Genomic DNA, 19368 nt, shown 5'->3' with positions numbered 1-19368 from the left:
AGCCACCAACTCCCACAACTGCACTGTGGAATCAATCACTAATCATTTTTCTGAAAACAAGATAAGGTCCACTATTCAAAAGTTAGGAGATTAGATCCAGTTAATGAAACAAGTGTCTCCCTTTATAATGATAATGTATATTAAAAGGTATGAGTAAACTAAGCCCTAAGTAAGTAAAAACACATGCAAGCTCACTATTTAAAAAAACTTACAGTAAATTTTGAAAGAATTACTTTTGAAAAGAGCATAATTACCTAACTTATTTGTTTAATAAATCTGAATTAACAAAAAATAAAGGGAGGGCTTTATTTAAAATGGCATTTACCTTTACCAAGGATAGCTTCTGGCTTCCACAAGACAGATTAAATACCCATTATATAACACATAGCTAACAATGGGGCTAACCATACATCGTGATTAATGGAAATTTATTATTGATTTAAGGCTGAGCTAAATCACTCTTTCTTGATTATCCACCTTATTTCAAGAAGCTTGGGCATCAAAGAGCTTTAATCTACTCGCATTTGCTTTCAGAACTTAGATCCCCTAACTAGCTAGGCAGCAGTAATTTCCCAGAAGAAACTGAGAAGACCACTATCCATACTCAAGGACCAGCTGCCAAGTTCAGAATTCCTTGTTTTCTCAAATTCAAGCCACCTGTTACACCAAAAGCTGCACAGTTAAAAAAAAATATACAGGGGCAAACACTAGTGGCTCAGTTGGTTTGAGCGCGAGCTCTGGGCAACAGGGCTGCCAGTTCGATTCCCACATAGGCCAGCGAGCAGCAGCCTCCACAACTAGAATGAAGTCAATGAGCTTCCAGGTGGCCAGATGGCTCAGCTGGTCGGAGCGTGGGGCTCTCAGCCACAAAGTTGCCGGTTCCACTTCTCTATTCCCACAAGAGACCATGGGCTGCGCCCCCCGCAACTAAGATTGAACACGGCACCTTGAGCTGAGCTGCCGCTGAGCTCCCGGATAGTTCAGTTGGTTGGAGTGCAGGCTCTCAACCACAAGGTTGCCGGTTCGACTCCCGCAAGAGATGGTGGGCTGCACCCCCTGCAACTAACAACAGCAACTGGACCTGGAGCTGAGCTGCGCCCTCCACAACTATGATTGAAAGGACAACTTGACTTGGAAAAGTCCTAGAAGTACATGCTGTTGCCCAATAAAGTCCTGTTCCCCTTCCCCAACAAAATCTTAAAAAAAAAAAAAAAAAAAAAAATACAATGTCCTAAAAGAGTGTTTCTCAAACTATAGTTGGTCTTCAGACCACAAACAACCCAAAATCACCTGGGAATAACACAGTAACACTAGACTTCTGCTTATCATCTAAAGCTACCCTTTCTCAGGGCTACCCTTTCTCAGAGGGGGGGGCATGGGAAATCTACATTTTAAAGTGAGTACCCAAAGGAACTCCTAAATGGTGTTCAGAGGAGCAGGTAAAAGACCTGGTCAGTATAGACCCTCCCTGCCTTTATGTTTGATATATCAGTAGCTTTTTGTTGTTGTTTTGGTGCGGGGAGAGGAGAGAGGAAAAAAATTCTGCTACTAAACAAGATTGGAGATCACTGCCCTAGAGAAAAGCAGTCACTTTTATGCTTACTACTCAAAAAACAAACTAACAAACCCACAACTATTTCTTTAGAAATTAAAATTTTCATTGCCAAAACTATGTCATGTTATGGTCTTTTTGTTGTAAGATGTCAAAAACAAAGTTTACTGAAAATGAGTTTTTGGTAAGAATAGCCAATATTTACTGAGAGGCTGTAATATTTCAGGCACTGTGCTAAGTACTCAACGCTGTTTTATTAACTTACTGACAACCTACTTATGAGGCAGATTCTATTATTATCCCCATTATCTCAGCAGAAAAGTAAGGTTTAAGAGTGGTTAAGTGACTTGCCTAAGATCACAAAGCTAATATATAGTAGAGTCAGAGCTTGAACCCAGGTTTGCACGACTCCAGAGTTTAATCATTACATTACACTGCCTCAAGTTGCACCCAGGAATTCATCCTACAAGCAAGCAAAGATTGAGGTGAAGCTTTCTGTTCTACAGTGGCAAACTATACCCTTAACATGGTGGCGGGCACGTAGGAGAGGCTCAAAACACATGCTGATGAACAAATATCAGAGGAGGAGGATATGAGTCCCTTTTAGACCTGCAACCTAATTGGAAGAGAAAAATTAGGAGAAACACAAAAAACAAGTATCTGCAGAAATGCAAAAATAAAGGAGAAAATGGTAGTTTATCAGGAAGGGAATCCTTGTGGAAATAAGTGTTAATGGTTTCTCAGTTCCTATACATTTACTGGTCTAGGAATAATGGGGATACAAGTAACTGAGACTTGCACGATGCTCATACACTTACCAGTGTTACAAAGGGAGTAACAAAGGGCGTTAAGCACACATTACACAATCAGCAAAAAAAAAAAAAAAAAAGAAAGTAATAAAGAGCTTGATCCTAAAAATTAACCACTACAAAGGAATATAATCATAGAAGGCAAAAAAAGTCAGAGATGAGAGACCACGGGGAACTGATCCAGGGATCAATGAAGGACTTCACCTCAAATTGGGACCTGAAGGTGGTTCTCAAGACACAGCCATGGCTGGAACTATAACGTCCAACCCAAAGCCTTAGGGAAACATCGTCTATATATACACATAAACAGCATCTCTCTAGATAAATATGTGCTATGGTATCTTTCATTTATGTCCACAATAAATAAAGTTGAACTAAGTATTTGGAGGAGACACTAAGGCACGGAAAGCAAACAACTTGCCTCTAAGGTAAAGTTAAAATTTTTTACTGACTTCCAGTGCAGTGTTGTAGCAGACAACATGAAACTCCATTCCAAAAAGATGTAGAATTCATGGAAACTGGAAATTATCTTCCTTAGAGAGATCCATGGGGCTGGAAACCTTTGGGTGAAAGCTGCTGGGAGGGAGGTCAGGGAAAACGGTCTTTACAATTGCGTCCTTGTGCTAGAAAGTGGACACACAGCCAACCTCCTCAGTAGTTGTTTTGAGAAACGGTTCTATTCCTCATGAAGGCAATAAAAGCGGCCACTGCCTATGGCTGCTGTGACCCCACAGATGAGGTGCACCTCTCTTGAGCGAACTGAGACTCAGGCTTGGCCGCAAACTCTTCAAACCACAGGTGGCGTTTAGCACACACACCACTCCGACTTCTCCACCACCCTAACCCAGAACACAAGAGATGCCCCCAAATACCAATATTCTGCCGAACCCTGGCTGGCCTTCCCAAAACCCTGAGTGGTTTAAGAGTATTATTCCCGTTTCGACTGGAATAACTCATTCTATATGCAGTGACTTTGCCACGTGCTTCAGAGTCACCTCCATACTATTCTTAAACGGATTCACGTTTGGAGAAACAAGCTCAGGTGGCACCGGTGGGCTGTCTGGAGTCATTTGCGGAGAAGCAGGTACCAGGGATAGAACATTTTCTCTTGGTCCAGACCTGCAGGCATTCCCAACAGAAGGCTGCTGCTCAGTACACTCTCAGTTGTCACCATGTGCCTTCCTGCACAAAAAGAAAGATCATGCTCCTCAAACAGGCCACGAGCAAGGCAGGGCCCGGGAGTCCGTGCGTCACCCCTTCCATCTTCAAGTGTGAGTCTGGTCAGTTTCCCAGGACGATGGAAGCGCCTTCCAGACAAACCCATGCTTCACCCCCCGTGTGGTCCTTCAGTAAAGCGTGCGCCCGACTCTGCAGGAGCTCCGCTGGACCCAAGCTCCACAGCGGTCAGGACCTGGGCCTACGAGAAGGCGGGCCGCGACCACCGTGCGGCCGGACACAACGGCTGCCATGAAACGGCAGCGGAGGCCACGGCCGGTCCTCGCTCGTGCCCAAGCGGCCCGATGGCAACCGCACAGAGACCCTCACGGAGCTGACGGCCGAAGGCGGGGCTGTCAGCGAAGACGGGCCAGATCTGTACTGAACAGTTACCGAGCGACTCCTTCGGGCCCTTGCGGGGGCTGAGGACTCCGCCGTGCACGAGACCGAAGCCGGGGAAACGTCGCTGGCGCCGGAGCGGTAAGTGCCGCGGGTGCTTGACTCGGGGCGCGAGTGGCCGGAGAAGAGAAGGCGCCGCGGGCGGCGGCGGGGAAGGGGCGGCGGGCTGCGGCCTCACCCTTTACCCCTTTTTACCACAGGCAGGACTTAGCTGGTCCGGGCTGGGGTCTGCGAGGCGCCGAGGACGGAGTTAGGGGGACGCGGTGTCGCACAGCGGCGCTTCCCCGCAGCCGGCGCCGGTCAGCGCCCCGTGAAGCAAGACCTGCGCCCACAGCCCCGCCAGCACGGAGCCCGGGGTCTCGGGGGGACCTGGGCGCGTGGCTGACGGAACCGACCGCCGGGAACCGGCACAGACGGATGAATGGAAGGCGGCGCGGAGGGACAGGGCGGACACTGCGGGAGGCGGCTCGGCGCCACGCGAACCACCGCCAAACGAGAGCACCTGGGGGATCTGCGGCGCGTCGCCGGGGCAGGGCACCGGGGGCTGCAGCGGGGACGCGGGCGGGGGCTGCCCCGGGCGACCGCGAAGCGCCTCGTCGCGCCTCCAGGGAGCGTCAGGCCGGACGAGAAAGGGCGGGCGGGGGACGGGAAGGACCGAGGGGCGCGCCGGCGGGAGGGAGAGAAGGGAAAAGGGCTGAGTGAGGAGACGGGAGGCCGGCGCTGAGGAACGGGCTGAGGCACCGGCCCTCCTCTGGAGAAGTCGCCTCAGATCCCCGCGCGCCGGGACCGTTTGGACGTAACCGCCTCCCGTTTGCGCGCCCGTCTGCCTCGCCGGGCTTCGCCCCAACACCGCCACCAGGTCTCGGCCCCAACTCCCGCCCCGCTTCCGTTCGGCTTGGACCCTGCGCCTCACAACCACCCCGGCCGACTCGGCCCGCTCCGCACCTCACACACGGATCATCGGCGGCAGCCGCCATCTTCGCGCGCGCGCGCGCCTTGGCCCCGCCCCCAAACGGGGCCCACGTGACCGCCCGCCTCCGGACGGACGCGTGGACGGGGCTTTCCGTCACGTGACGACGGGGCGGGGCCAAGATGGCGATGCCCAGGGAGGGGAGGAATTCGCGGCTAGGGCGACCGAGGCTGTGATGAAGGTGGCCGAGTGGCGGGAGACGGTGGAGGGTGACCGAGCACTAGCTCCCAGACTTCAGAGAGTGGCCTAGAGTGGAGCTTCCCTCCTCGCAGCTGCAGGACGGAGAGAGAAGGTGCTGGCTGGGTGAAGCTGTGGCTCTGCCTGGACGGGCTTGAGGTGCCCAGAATCCAAGGCGACCATACTCACCCCGGTTTGCCCGGAGTCCCAGGTCTGGAGACATGACCCGAGAGTGTGCTCCCCCGGCCCCGGAGATCGGAGCTCCGCTGAGCGGGTCGGTGCTGGCGGAGGCGGCGGTGGTGTTCGCCGTGGTGCTGAGCGTCCACGCGACCGTGTTGGACCGATATTCGTGGTGCGCTGTGGCCCTCGCGGTGCAGGCCTTCTACGTCCAGTACAAATGGGACCGGCTACTACAGCAGGGAAGCGCGGTCTTCCAGTTCCGAATGTCCGCAAACAGTGGCCTCCTGCCCTCCTCGATGGTCATGCCTTTGCTCGGACTGGTCATGAAGGAGCGCTGCCAGGCTGCGGAGCACCCATACTTCGAGCGCTTTGGAATTGTGGTAGCAGCCACTGGCATGGCAGTGGCCCTGTTCTCATCAGTGTTGGCACTGGGCATCACTCGCCCAGTGCCCACCAACACTTGTGTCATCTTGAGCTTGGCTGGAGGTGTCATCGTTTATATCATGAAGCACTCGCTGAGCGTGGGTGAGGTGATCGAGGTCCTGGAGGTCCTGCTGATCTTTGTCTACCTCAACATGGTCCTGCTGTACCTGCTACCCCGCTGCTTCACCCCTGGGGAGGCTCTGCTGGTGTTGAGTGGCATCAGCTTCATGCTCAACCAGCTCATCAAGCGCTCTCTGACCGTGGTGGAAAGCCAGGGGGACCCAGTGGACTTCTTCCTGCTGGTGGTGGTGGTGGGGATGGTGCTCATGGGTATCTTCTTCAGCATCCTCTTTGTGTTCATGGACTCAGGTACCTGGGCCTCCTCCATCTTCTTCCACCTTATGACCTGTGTGCTGGGCCTTGGCGTGGTCCTGCCCTGGCTGCAGCGGCTCATCCACAGGAACCCCCTGCTCTGGCTTCTTCAATTCCTCTTCCAGACGGAAACCCGCATCTACCTCCTAGCCTACTGGTCCCTACTGGCCACTTTTGCCTGCCTGGTAGTGCTGTACCAGAATGCCAAGCGGTCATCTTCCGAGTCTAAGAAGCACCAGGCCCCCATCATTGCCCGGAAGTATTTCCACTTCATTGTGGTAGCCACCTACGTACCAGGTATCATCTTTGACCGGCCTCTGCTCTACGTGGCTGCCACTGTATGTCTGGCAGTCTTCGTCTTTCTGGAGTATGTGCGCTATTTCCGCATTAAGCCTCTGGGCCACACTCTGCGGAGCCTCCTGTCCCTCTTCCTTGATGAACGAGACAGTGGACCACTCATCCTGACACACATCTACCTGCTCCTGGGCATGTCTCTTCCCATTTGGCTAGTCCCCAGACCCTGCACGCAGAAGGGTAGCCTGGGGGGGGCGAGGGCCCTAGTCCCCTATGCCGGTGTCCTGTCTGTGGGTGTGGGCGACACGGTGGCCTCCATCTTTGGCAGCACCATGGGGGAAATCCGCTGGCCTGGAACCAAAAAGACTTTCGAGGGGACCATTACGTCTATATTTGCCCAGATCATTTCTGTAGCTCTTATCTTAATCTTTGACAGTGGAGTGGACCTAAACCACAGTTACGCTTGGATTTTGGGGTCCATCAGCATGGTGTCCCTCCTAGAAGCATACACTTTGCAGATAGACAATCTCCTTTTGCCTCTCTATCTCCTGATATTGCTGATGGCCTAGCTGCTATGCAGCAACAATGGAAGAAATAGTTGATTTAGATTCAAAATAAAAATTAAAGCTTTCCTGGTTTTAGTTTTGCTGATATTTAAAAGCAAAAAGGCGAAAGGTTAGTGCAACAACTCAAAGAATTTGAGTGTGGTATAGTGCCCCCCCTCACCTTGCAATCTTCAGAGGGGGCTGCAGTGGGCACTGGACACCAGAGTATAATGGTTAACACTTCAGATTCTGTGTCAAACTAATCTGGTCAATCCTTGGTTGTACCCCTTCTTAACTGTGTGAGTGGCTTAACCACTCCGGGCCTCCATTCTCCTATCTGCAAGATGGGAATAATAAGAGCCATCTTATTATTGTGAAGATCCCGTGAGGTGAGGTGTATGCAGGGTCCAGCCCAGGGCCCACACATCGTGAGCAATCAGTAATGAAAAGTGTCCTTATTACCCAAGGCCAGTGCTCAGTAAAAAACCAGGCAAGCCAAGGGTTGTACTTTTATGGGTTGTACTTGGAGACCAGAGTGACCTTAACTTTATCTGGAGGAGAACCCAAGAGGAAACTCGCCAAATGCATGTGGTTTCTCCCATTTGGGCTAGGGAGAGCTGAATGGGATCGTGAAATCAGCTTGTTGCATGTGACGAAGGGCTGGGGGAAGAGGAGCAGGTTTCTCCCCATTTCTCTCCCCGCCTGGTAGGGAGGAGCCTAGCAGAAAGAGGTGAGAACTTTGGCCCACCAAGGCCAAAAGCCAGGAGCGGAGCTCTAGGGAGCTCATGGAATCACGCCACGCCCTTTCCCTCAGAAGAAAGTATTCAGACATTCCTGTGGAGTTCACAGGAGACTTGACTAAGCCTTCCTTTCTCTCAGGCTCCCTTCTGCTTGCTAGACAAGGGGGCAAAAGGTCAGGGAAGAGCAGTGGCTTTGCCTCATTGACTCCCTGTGGCCGTGGGAAAGGGCTCTGTCCTCTGAGCTTAGATTGTCTATGTAGGTGATGGGGGCTGGAAATCAGGCTCACAAACTCATGACCGCTGAGGCCAGGCAGATAATGCAGTGAAGGATGGGACGCGGCACACAGAGGGCACATGTACCTCTAAGGCAGCTGCAGCCAGTCAGTTGTCAGCGTGCTGGACCACAGGCTCAGTACTGTTGACTTGCTTTCAGGGAAGCTTAGAAATCAGGGTCATGACCTTGAGATGCCAATTTAAAAGTTTTTTGAAAAACGCCGAGGCCCAGGCAAAACACATCTGTGATCTGGAATCGTGGCTCCCGATTTCCTCTGGGCCAGACCCCGGGTAAACAGGTGTGGGGTTTGGTACTTGTTCCTGCAAAAGGTCTGGGTGCCTGCCAAGCATGCTCAAGCAGGAGGGACCCATAGAGGCCCTTGTCTGGCCCCCGATTATACAGACAGGAAAACAGACCCAGAGAGAGGAAGGGCCTGGCCTGAGACCAGAAAGCGAGTTGGTCGCAGAGCCAGGACCGGAATCTGGGCCTGGATTCCCAGCCCTGGTCGTCTTTTCCCCTCCCTAGAGGAGTACCAGGAGCGCAGAGGTGAGAAGCGCAGGCTCTGGGTCAGGCTGAGCTTGCTGAACAACTGAACACTGTGACTTGGGCAGGTCACATAACCTCCCCATGAGTCTGCTTCTTCATCTGTAAACTGGGTGGTAAGAAGTCCATCGGTGAGGACTCAGTGAGATACAACATGGGAAGCTCTTGGCACAGTGAGTGAGTGCCTTACTGTTAGGGAGTCACACAAACCTCACCAGACAGGGCTGGAGTACCCAGCACGGTTTGCAGCAGCTGTCCTCTGGAGAACAAGGCTGCTTGGGAAAGAAGGATCAAGGAACTACACTCAGAAGTCATTTTTATTCAGTGTCTTACACCATATAGAGCTCTATCTGAGAGAATAAGTGGCTGGCAGAGAAGTGGCCAGAACACTTTTGTGACCGAGAGGCTGCCTGTAGGAGGAGGCTGTGTTGGGGCAAGGGTCAGACTTGGGAAAGGCATCCAGCCGGGCTCCTGCTGCCCGGCTGCCACCCCTTGCCTGCCCATCTGCAGGGCCAAGGGGCACAGACACTGGCAGAAGGAAAGCCCATAGGAGAGATGTGACTTCCCCATTGCAGCTGGGCAGTCGGACGAGGCACTGGTGTTTACAGCCCACAGCTTCACCTGGAAAGGGACAGTGCCCAGCCTTGCAAGGGCCATTAGGTGTACAGGGGGGGAAAGGGCAGCTCGGCTGTTGGCTGGAGCCTGTGGAGGACAAGATGACCTTGAGATGCCAGTATCACTGGCCCCTCCAACCTCCAGGACCTCTTCAGGAAGACTGGGACACACCCTCCCTGCCACCTACCAGTTCTCCGGGCTCCAGATGGTGCCAGAAGCCTCCATGAGGTGGAAAGTGTAGGCCTGGCGTGAACGGTTGGAGAGGTTTTGCTCGCTCTTGTGCACCACTTCTCCGTGGATTAGGACAAGGGCCCCTGGTTGGGACACAGCAGGGCAGGAAGACACTCAGGGCAGGAAGGGACACAGGGCCCTTTAAGACTCGAGCGGTTCTGTTCCTCCCCATTCCCATTCCTGAAAGCTCAGGGACCTGCCCCAAGGTCTGAAGCTCTGCTGTTGGACGCAGGTTCCCCTGGGATCCAGTCCCTTCTGCTGGGGCCTATGCCCTTGGCAAGCCTGAGCAAGGGCATCCTTTTCCATGATGTTTGCAGAACCAGGCGGAATCTGCCCGTACTGTGCCAGTTGGCTGGGATCTTGCCAGTGATCACTGACTTGGACTTCAGTTCTTTTTCCCAAAAGGAAGAGAGGCGCTAATAGCTGGCATCTCCTGAGCGCTTGCTGTGCGCCACACAGGTTCTGTGTGAACATCTTAGATACATCGTCGCACTGACTTCCCCACTTTCTATTTGGGGAAACCAAGGCTCAGAGATTCAGTCATTTGCCCAAGGGGTCGGAAGTAGCAGAGTCTGGAATCTAGCCTGATTCGGGAGACATTGCTGTTAATCCCACTGCCTCCTGACTTCCCAGTGTCCAGTGACGCTCTCATTTTGTGACTTCACAGCCCTCAGGTGAGCTGGGCCTGGCCTCAGGGCCTTCTGCATCCAGCCTACCTCTCTGCACTGGTGTGGGTACAAAGAGGCTGTTATCCCAGGCCGGCTCTGACCCCACGAAGCAGGTGCCAGTTGCTGAACCAGCAGGGGCCCGGACCATCCTTCTCCACACTCCACCTGCAGACCAAGATGGAGCCTTCAGCCTCTCTTTTTTCTGGGTCCCTCTCCCATGGTGGGTAGGGTATGAGTGGGCAGGGAGAGACAGGTGTCCTCACTGGTGTGGGAGCCGGGGATGAACCAGAGGCAGCCATTCTCCAGTGTGGCGTCCTCCACTGCAATCCACAGGCCCAACACCCGGCCCAGGGGCTCCGTGTAGAGGAAGGAGGCGTCCTGGTGAGGGGAGACTGCAACAGGCCCACCTGGGCGTGAGGCGCCCAGCCCCACCTCCCCTTGGCCTTGTTTCCCACTCCCCAATCCTCTCTGAAGCCTCCCAGCCCAGTCTTCTCATGATCAGTTAGAATCTGGCCACTTCCTGGCCCGGAGACTCGAGACGGGATTTCACTTCTCAAAGCTTCATTTTCCTAAACCGTAAAGCGGCCTCAACAATAATCTACCTCATGGGGCTGTTGGAGGATTCCATGTGACGATGTATGAAAAGTGCCAGCATGGGCCCCAACATTGTAACTGCTTGCTAAAGAGTAGCTGCTGTTGTTTAACTCCAGCCAAGTAACTAAGGCCACCATCCGTAACCAGGGACAAGCAGTTCCAGCCACCAGATGATCTACCTGATGGTATAAGACTGGAGAGTTGAGTGTGAAATGGGGGGGACAACTGACCAAGCATCCAAATTTTAAACACCTACCCCTTGTGATATGGGGCCCAGCTAGGACAGAGGACCACTGAACAAAGGACCTTCGTTTGTAACAACAAAGTAAAGGGGCTAGTCTCGCCTTCTTCCTTCCTGGGGGACCAAACTTCCAGACAGAGTCCAGGGGAAGCGGGGAGCTCCAAAACATTTGGAGGAGGAATGGCTGAAGGAAATGGGGGTGCTGGACTTGGGGATGGGATGGCCATCCCTTCAGGGGACTGTCCTCTGACTGAATGGGGGGGAGGTGGTCACAAGGAGGCCAGCTTGGGCTCACGCAAGGAAGGAAAGGGCTGCCTGTGAGGGGGTGAGCTCCCGGTCACTGGAGGTCACCCACAAGGGAAGCCATAAAGAGGATCTGTGCATCCTGTGGGGTTTGGAATTAGATGGACAATTCCTGTGCTGAATCAGTCGTCCAAGGAACTTGCAAAAATAGAGATTCCCAGGCCCTGGCAGCCCTACTGACTCAAGATCTCAGGGAATGGGGTCTGGGAATCTGTATTTTTAACCAGCTAGGCGTGGTAGCCTGGTTCAGGAACCACTGTGCTAAGGGACACCTTCCCAATCCACTGTTCCAGGAAGGAATGGAAGGTGGCTTCTCCTCCCTGGCCTATGACATCTTGGCAAGCATCTTCCCTTCCCCGGAAGATCTGACAACCATTAATGTCCCAGATTTCCCTCCGTGGCCTTTGCTCTCTGCTCACCTTCACCGCCAAAGCGAGGTTGCTGCAAGAAAGAGAAGGGCCAGGTGAGACCAGAGGAGGGCAGGAAGGAACAGGAGCTGCTCTGAGTCTTGTGGGAAGCTCTTCCTTGGCCACAGGTGTTTACCTCCAAGAATTTCACATTAGCACCTATCTATCGAGCACCTACTGTGTGCCAGGCCCAGGAGGGCTGCAAAGAGAAAAACCCCCTGCCCGTCTGGCCTCTCACATGCCTAACCAAACACCAGGCAGAAGTGAGGGGCAACAGGAGAGACTGGGACCCAGGCCGGTCCCTCTCTTCCCAAGGGAGCTGGAAATCTTCTTGGTGGAGGTGGCACTGAGCTGCGCCTTGAAAACTGGGAACAGAGCATTTCAATAGCTAAAGACGGGAGGAGGGAGTCCTGAGGATCCCCTTCCCTCCTGCCACTGAATTTTAACTGAGAACCAACCAAGTGCCAGGCGCCTTAGCCAGAGAACGTGGATTTTACATGTTCTCCCCCCATATTAATAATTCCTCCAAGAAGCAGTTTTTGGCTCATTGTAAGGAGGGGCTTGGTATGAATACTGCGCCCATTTTACAGAGGGTAAACTGAGGCCTGGGAGGACAGGGAACTCACCTTAAAGATGTACATGCTCTGCACCACCATAGGCATCTGGAGGCCCAGACTTCTGGCCAAGGCCTGGAAGGGGGCAGAGGTCACACCGCCATCCTGCCCACACTCTCATCTGGACCCCCGCCCACCCTCGCCCTACCTCTGCTCACCTGCACCTTGGGGGAGTATGTGACACACTTGAAGACAGGGTCATGGGCGTGCAGAGCTGTGGGACAGAGGCGGGCTGACTGGCCAGTCCCCACTCGTCCCTCCCGCACCTAGCCCTGGGTATCCAGACTCAGGCTTCAGTCTCACGGTTCTGTGTACAGTAAGCTTTCTGCCTATCTCTAACCAAGAAATGGGTCCCACAGACACTTTCAACTCCACCCAGGCCCTACTCCACCCATGACCTTATTCTTGACCTTTCAGCCATCTGGGAACCTCACTCCAGCCCTGACTCCCCACTCCTCAGAGGACAAAGGGCTCCAAGGGGCCAATCACTTGGTAGCACCGTCTCGGTACTGCCACGTGTTCTATGTGCCTTGTCTCCTGTACGCCTCAGTGTCCTCTGCACAATGGGACTAGGCCTGCCCTGCCTCCCAGGCTGCCACAGGACTTGTGGGGCTCATGCATGTGCAGCCGCAGCCCAGGGCCTGGCACAGAATAGTCACGCTTCTCATTATTTGCTTTTATTGTTACTACAAAAAGTGAGGGTTGAAATGTCAATTATACCTCATTAAAAAAAAGTGAGGGCTGGATGTATTTAATGCCACTGAATGGTACATTTCAAAATGGTTACCATGGTGAAGTTTATATTATATATATTTCACCACAGTATTTTTGCAAAGCCACCATGATATAACTTCAAGTTTAACAATAAGCAGTCTATGGCCAGCCCGGTGGCTCAGGCGGTTGCAGCACCGTGCTCCGAACGCGGAGGTCGATTCCCACAGGGGCCAGTGAGCTGCGCCCTCTACAGCTAAGTTTGTGAACAATGGCTCTCCCTGGAGCTGGGCTGCCGTGAGCAGCTGGAGGTCGGCATAAGCTACCCTGAGCTGCTATGGGCTGCTGAGAGCCGCTGAGGGCTACCATGTGCCACCATGAGTGGCTGGCGGCCAGCGTGAGTGGCTGTGAGCTGCTGTGAGCTGCCGACTGACGACCAGCAATCAACTGCCTCAGCCCGGGAGAGCGCAAGGCTCCTAATACCAGTATGGGCCAGGGAGCTGTATCCTACACAACTAGACTGAGAAACAACGGCTTGAACTGGAGTGTGGGGGAGGGGGAGGCAGAAGATGGGGAAAATAAAAAAATTACACAAGGGTTCTGCTCTAAATACACCATAAAAATATCTTAATCTATAAATCAGTTATAAAAAAAAAAGAAAAGCAGTCTACAAAATCAATTATAATGTATGATCCTGAAAGGAAAAAAAAAAAGGTTTTCCCAGCTTGGTGGCGGGGAGGGTTCTCAGAACAAAGACCATGTCAACATGTTAGTGCTCCTTAAGGAGGCTCTAGGAATCAGTGGGGCCAAAGAGCCCCCATGCCTGGGGCCTGGATCATCCCCAAGCCAGGGAGTAGAGAGTTGAGGGGTCTGCATGTGCACAGCTGCCTAGCAGGCTCCGTGGACCCCTCTTCTCACTGGCAGCTGACCAGCATCATAAAATGCAGAAGAGCAGGCCCAGACGCGGTGCTGTAATCAGAAATGCCATTTTCTGGGCCACTAAATTACTTTAGTCTCTAGGTAACGCCCCTACACTCTTCAGACCTCAGTTTCCCCATTTTCCCCAGGCACCAGCTTACCGTGGCCAATTTTGTTGATGGATTTCTCTGGAGGGACCAGGAAATTTCCTGTGGCACAAGAAGCAGGTAAAGGCAGAAGAGCTGGAGTCCAGCCTCCCCCGGGTAGCTGGCCCAGCACCCCTCTCAGCCCTGGGGGGGAGATACCAGAGTCCAGTGCACCCCCACCACTAGGGCCCCAGCTCCAAACCTTTCTTGTCAAAAACGCCCTTCTCAAAGAAGAATCGAATCTTGTCACCACTGCTCAAGAAATAGTCTGTGCTGCCCTGTGGGGAGGGGACATCAGAGGGACTGAGAGAACATCACGGGGTCAGAGCTGGGCCTGGAGAAGAGGGAAGAGGACTCAGATGCCCCACAGGGCTGCAAATGCCACTGGCACTTCTCAGACCTGTCCACTGAGGCACAGACCCGGAACGGGAATCCCAAGTGCCTGGAAGCATAGCCGGAAGCTACAAGCATGGACTTTCTTGGAAACCTCTTAATAATAAGTCACATGGCTTACACTCAATGTGGTGTGATTCAAAACACAGGCACTAGAATCAAACAGGCCTGGTTCCCAGGGAGGCTTAGATCACTTGCTTCACCTCTCAAAGCCTCAGTTTCCTTGTCTGCAAAAGGTGAATAATAACAGAACTGACCTCTCCTGAATTGTTGGAAGCTTCCGGTCGAGGCTGAATCTTACAGCAGTGGAGACCAAGACCCTGGAGCTAGAACACTTGGGTACAATTCCCAGCTCTGCCACTGACTGGCTGTGTGACCACAATCACATTACTGAACCTCTCTGGACTTAGTTTCCACATAAAATATAGATGCTGTCAATGGTACCTACCTCATAGGGTGTTGTAGGGATTGTGAGTTGGTATACACAAAGTACTAGAACAGTCCTTGGAATGGGGTTAAGTGCCATGTGAATATCTGCTTTTACTAGTAGCAGTATTACTACTACTGCTGCTGCTGCTGCTGCTAAATAGAAAACACTCAGCAGGGGTGTGGCTAAATGCTCGATAAATATAAGCTTGTACTAATCTTTTTCCATTTTCTTCATAACCTCCTTGTTAATTTTAACATCATGTTTTAAATTTCTTAGCATATGAAAACAATGCTCCAAGAAGATGCCCCATGTTTCCCCATGGCTTTAGCCACCCTTGACCACCATCATATATATCTCCCTACTCTCCTGTGTGGCATGTGAGTGGAGTTGAGTGGCACCAAACCCCCAACCTGGGTTCCCCAGGGGCATAGCCCCGCCACTCACTCACATGTGCACGTCTGCTCTCATGTGTGCCTGCATGACTCTCACGTGTGACCTGCCTGGCCCCTTCAAAGCCCTTCCCGCTGAATACAAAGTTTTTTCATCCTTCTTAGCTCCTCTGCTCCAGGCTTAGCTAGGTGAGGGAAACAAGTCAGGGAAGTATAATAATAATACTGAAGATAATGATGCAAAAAGCGTCAAAGGTTTTACTTTAACTCATTAATTCACAAGGGAACCAGTGAGATGTTCAAAGGAGAATTTCAAGAACCACACACATACAGGCAATAACAAATGCTGAAATGAATTTACAAATCGATGCAAAACGGATCTATCTACAAGGCAATAATAATTGCATTCTGAATAATTGTAATCAGCACTGAGTACTAATTGCATTCTGCTAGACCCAGTTCATATCCATTGCTATAGACAACTATCTTATGCATTCTTGTCAGTTCTATACAATTTACAGAGTTGTAAAATGTCTCAAAGACAATGAAAGGTAGAGGTAAGCTGGAAGGGAAAACTAGACAGGACACCGCGATCTTTTTTTCTTTTAGTACCCATTTCAAAAACTTTCGCAATATTACTAGTGAATATTGAGGGTTTACTGAGCACCAGGCACTGCGCTGAGCTCTTTACAAGCATTACAAATCAAGTACACACTTTGTTTTCCCGTCCTCCCACCACTCCCTCACTGGTGTCTGGAGCCCCTCAGAACCTTAGAGTGACCCTGGTCACAGGACCCCCATCTCTGCTTTCCCCACCTACAAGGCTGGAGTGCTTCCAAATGAAACTGACTATTTAGAGGAAATTATCGTTCTGTAACCCTTTCTCCTTCTAACGTCCAAGTTCTCTGGGTTGCAAAGCTTCCGGCCATTGTAATTCCCTTTGTGCCCACCAGATGGCAGGAGCTCCTCGGACGCGAGTGTGAATGAGCCCCACTAGGGGTCTGGACCACAGACAGCTTTGGCTTGGAGGCCAGGATCAGACAGGCTCATAAATTCAGACTAGGAAGAGTTAAGAGAATCCCCCCACGTCTCAACTTCCCCATCTCAAACTGTACTGAGTCATATTAGGTCACTGGAGGGAAACAAGCAGAGTTTCTAATCTCATTCTGGGGTAAGCCTTACATCAGAATCACAGGCTCGTTCTGGGTTGCTGGCCACAGGAGGCTCTTTGTGGCAGGAGAACTACGGAGAAAGTACAGCAGAGCAGTGAACAGCTCGGATTTGGTATCAGACCTAGGTTCCAATCCTTACTCTTACCAATTACTACCCTGTGGTTTGGGACAAGTGAGCCGAGCTCCATTTTCCCCACCTGTCAAATGGGGACCATAATTCTGACCTTATACATGCCTAGTGAGGAGTGAAGGAAATATGCATTTAAGGCACTTAGCCTAGAGCCCGGTACATGGAAGGCTGGGGCCTAATTTGTTGTCAGAACAGCAGAGCAAGCCATGGGCCTCCAGGCTACTGCTCTGGCTGGGGACTGAGCTCCCCACTACTGCCCATCACAGCCCAGATCCCATCGCCTACCTGGGCTCGCAACTGCTCCTCTTCCTGGGTGGAAAATTCCGTGCGGCAGTGGACAGGAACGTCCATCTTGGCCACGATCTCACCAATCCTCTGTTGCATGGCCACACACTCGTCTGCAGAAAAGAATCCTTCCAACACCAGGAATCCATCCTCCTGGAACTGCAGGCAGGAAGGAGACTCAGGCTTCCCCCAGCTCTCAAATAATTTTTATGAGAACTGATTTGACCCCTCCCCCAAACCCAAAGCTAACTGAAGGCAGGACAAAGTATCCTGTTCATTGCTCTGTCCCCACCCCTGGCCCTGGTGTCTAGCAACCCAGTGAGAAGCAATTAATATTGGCTGCCAGAATGAAGGAAGAGGGGGAAGGGAAGGTGCACCCCACCTTCCCCTCCAGTGGGCTTGGGTCACAGGGAAATACAACCTCGTTCGTTATTCAACTACCCTGTTTCCCGGAAAAATGAGACTTAGCTGGACAATCAGCTCTAATGAATCTTTTGGAGCAAAAATTAATATAAGACATGATATTATATTATATTATATTATACCCAGTCTTATAATATAGTAAAATAAGGCTGAGTCTTATATTAATTTTGCTCCAAAAGAGGCATTAGAGCTGATTGTCTGGCTAGGTCTTATTTTCAGGGAAACACAGTATTAGGTTGGTGCAAAAATAATTGCAGTTTAAAAGGTTGAAAATAATTGCAAAACCCGCAATTACTTGCACCAACCTAATAAAATTGGTTGAGCATTTACTGTGTACTAGACATGATTTTAGGAGCTGGAGATTCAGTAATGAGCAAGCCAGCCGTGATGCCTGCCCTCCTGGCGCTTACAGTCTAGCAAAGGAGATTGAACAAACCAACACACAGGGGAACATACTATCACAAACTGCTGAGTGCAAGGAGGGAGAGGGCAGTGAGAGAACTAAAGGCATAAGAGTCTAATGTAAACCAGATGGGGAGAATGCAGGGGTCTCAGGGCAGCAGCTCTAAGGAAGTGACATTTAAAGGGGACCAGCAGAATAATGGGAGTCAAAAGACAGGGAAGCGCATTCCAGATGAAGAAGCAGGAAGTGTGACACCCCTGAGCTACGGAGGAACAGGAGGAATTGGGAGCAGAATGAGGGTGGGAGTGGAAGGGAGGCAGTGGGGTGGCAGGGGTGGGCCAGGCTGGAGCTGAGCTTTATCCTGAGTGCAATGGGCAGCCAGTGGGCAGTTAAAACTGATGGCTTATTCTGATTTGCCTCCAGTCCTCTTACTCTGAGGCTATTGATAAAGACAAGGAGAGAAGGGATATCTACAAGTTTGCTTGCAGAGCATTATAAAGTCTTAACCTGAACAGGGGCATTGAAAGTCACCTGAAGCCACTGTGAAGTGTCTGATTTCCAACTACTGACACCACCCCCCATCCCCTCCCTCCCCCATGGATGCTCAGTTCTGGCTTCCACTCACACACAGAATGTTGAGACCTTCATGACCACCCACCACGGGCCCTTCTGTCTCTGGGCAGCTCTGCATGACAGAAACTCAATCCTCATCTCAGTATCAAACCGAAAATTGCCTCCTTCAGAACTGGGTCACCCACAGCTAACTCTCCTGTGATCCCTAAACACACTAATAGAATCCTTAAGAAGTTGGGGGATTAGCGAATAGGGGAGCAAAGATGTCTGTATGGGGGTATTCACTGAGGCTTGTTTAATGACAGCAATAAATCAGAAGTAGCTAGGGGAATCGTTCAACAAAGTATGGTCTATCTATCAGGAACACGACACAGCTGAAAAACATCACGTGGTAAAAAATATTTACTGACATGCGAATATGTCCCTGATTTTTTTAAAAAGCCGAGTACAAATTAGTGTCCCAGCCATTGTGAGAATTTGGGCATATGGCAATCACTCAATACGCAATAAGCGGTAGCTATTATGATGGACCTTATAGAGATTCTAGATATTGTATCAGTGTAAGAATCTGTGGGTGATTTAAAATTAACTTCTTTTCTGTATTTTTTTCTCTTGCCATCAGGAACAATAAGGGTCATGTTATTTAAAAGTCTGCGGTTGCTCTAATTCCCTCGAGTTAGGCTTTGAAAGCACGTGGGACCCTGGAGCGCGAGGCTGGCTCCAGAAACAGGACGGCCCCTCCTTGGCCCCGCCCCCCGGGCCCCCGCCCCGCCCCTGGCCCCGCCTCCCCCTCCCCTCAGGCCCGGATCCCGGCCCCGATCCCAGTGCTTTATTATGGGTTTCAGTCACAGACACACACATTCCCTTTCCACCCCGGTCCTGCGGTCTGGATGTCCCCGGGCTGTGTGTGGAGAAGTTAGAGGTCGTGGGTGGCAACCAACCACTCTGAGCTTGTTTCCTCTTCTGAAAAATGGCAAGGGCTGGGGTTGAGTTTCCGGGAACTGGGCACTACTAGAGGTTTGGAGGGGCTCCCCACTCTTACCTGACCCTCCCAGCCCCATCCTGCAGGCCCCTACCTTCTGGAGCTGCGAGAGGCTCAGGCAGGCCATGAGAAGGAGGCTGGGCTCACGGTAGCTCTGCTGCGTGCTGAGCCCAAGGCTGGAGAGGAAGAAGGTCAGGAGGGGTGAGTGGATTGAGCCTGGGAGTCACAGAGGACTTAACCCTTCCCT

General features: G+C 51.7%; 3 protein-coding genes across 8 annotated transcripts in view; 1 reads left to right on the top strand and 2 right to left on the bottom strand.

Moving 5' to 3' along the window:
* Window positions 1-4995, bottom strand: part of NUP188 (nucleoporin 188) — a 45601-nt gene extending 40606 nt beyond the window's left edge. Inside the window, exon 1 of the mRNA XM_081065257.1 lies at window positions 4921-4995. Coding sequence (XP_080921383.1) covers window positions 4921-4952 — 32 coding nt within the window. The 5' untranslated portion in view covers window positions 4953-4995. The remainder of the gene's footprint in view (window positions 1-4920) is intronic.
* A 58-nt stretch (window positions 4996-5053) lies between these two features.
* Window positions 5054-7025, top strand: DOLK (dolichol kinase). The gene has a single exon (XM_081065258.1). It carries the CDS (start codon window positions 5344-5346, stop codon window positions 6958-6960), a length of 1617 nt encoding a protein of 538 aa, XP_080921384.1. The 5' UTR covers window positions 5054-5343; the 3' UTR covers window positions 6961-7025.
* A 1768-nt stretch (window positions 7026-8793) lies between these two features.
* The window catches only part of PHYHD1 (phytanoyl-CoA dioxygenase domain containing 1), a 14715-nt gene continuing 4140 nt past the window's right edge, over window positions 8794-19368 (bottom strand). For 3 of the 6 annotated variants that reach the window (XM_081065475.1, XM_081065474.1, XM_081065476.1), the window contains exons 2-12: window positions 19216-19297; window positions 16741-16899; window positions 14144-14219; window positions 13957-14004; window positions 12325-12380; window positions 12179-12241; window positions 11565-11586; window positions 10271-10399; window positions 10056-10172; window positions 9296-9422; window positions 8794-9195 (exon numbers count right to left, since the gene is read on the bottom strand). In XM_081065475.1, coding sequence (XP_080921601.1) covers window positions 9150-9195; window positions 9296-9422; window positions 10056-10172; window positions 10271-10399; window positions 11565-11586; window positions 12179-12241; window positions 12325-12380; window positions 13957-14004; window positions 14144-14219; window positions 16741-16899; window positions 19216-19248 — 876 coding nt within the window. In that variant the 5' untranslated portion in view covers window positions 19249-19297 and the 3' untranslated portion in view covers window positions 8794-9149. The remainder of the gene's footprint in view (window positions 9196-9295; window positions 9423-10055; window positions 10173-10270; window positions 10400-11564; window positions 11587-12178; window positions 12242-12324; window positions 12381-13956; window positions 14005-14143; window positions 14220-16740; window positions 16900-19215; window positions 19298-19368) is intronic. The other 3 variants (XM_081065478.1, XM_081065479.1, XM_081065477.1) reach the window with 2 other exon arrangements.

The sequence above is a fragment of the Rhinolophus hipposideros genome, assembly GCF_964194185.1.
Source record: "Rhinolophus hipposideros genome assembly, chromosome: 11".
Classification (NCBI taxonomy): domain Eukaryota; kingdom Metazoa; phylum Chordata; class Mammalia; order Chiroptera; family Rhinolophidae; genus Rhinolophus; species Rhinolophus hipposideros.
This window is presented reverse-complemented; position numbering and strand designations above follow the sequence as displayed.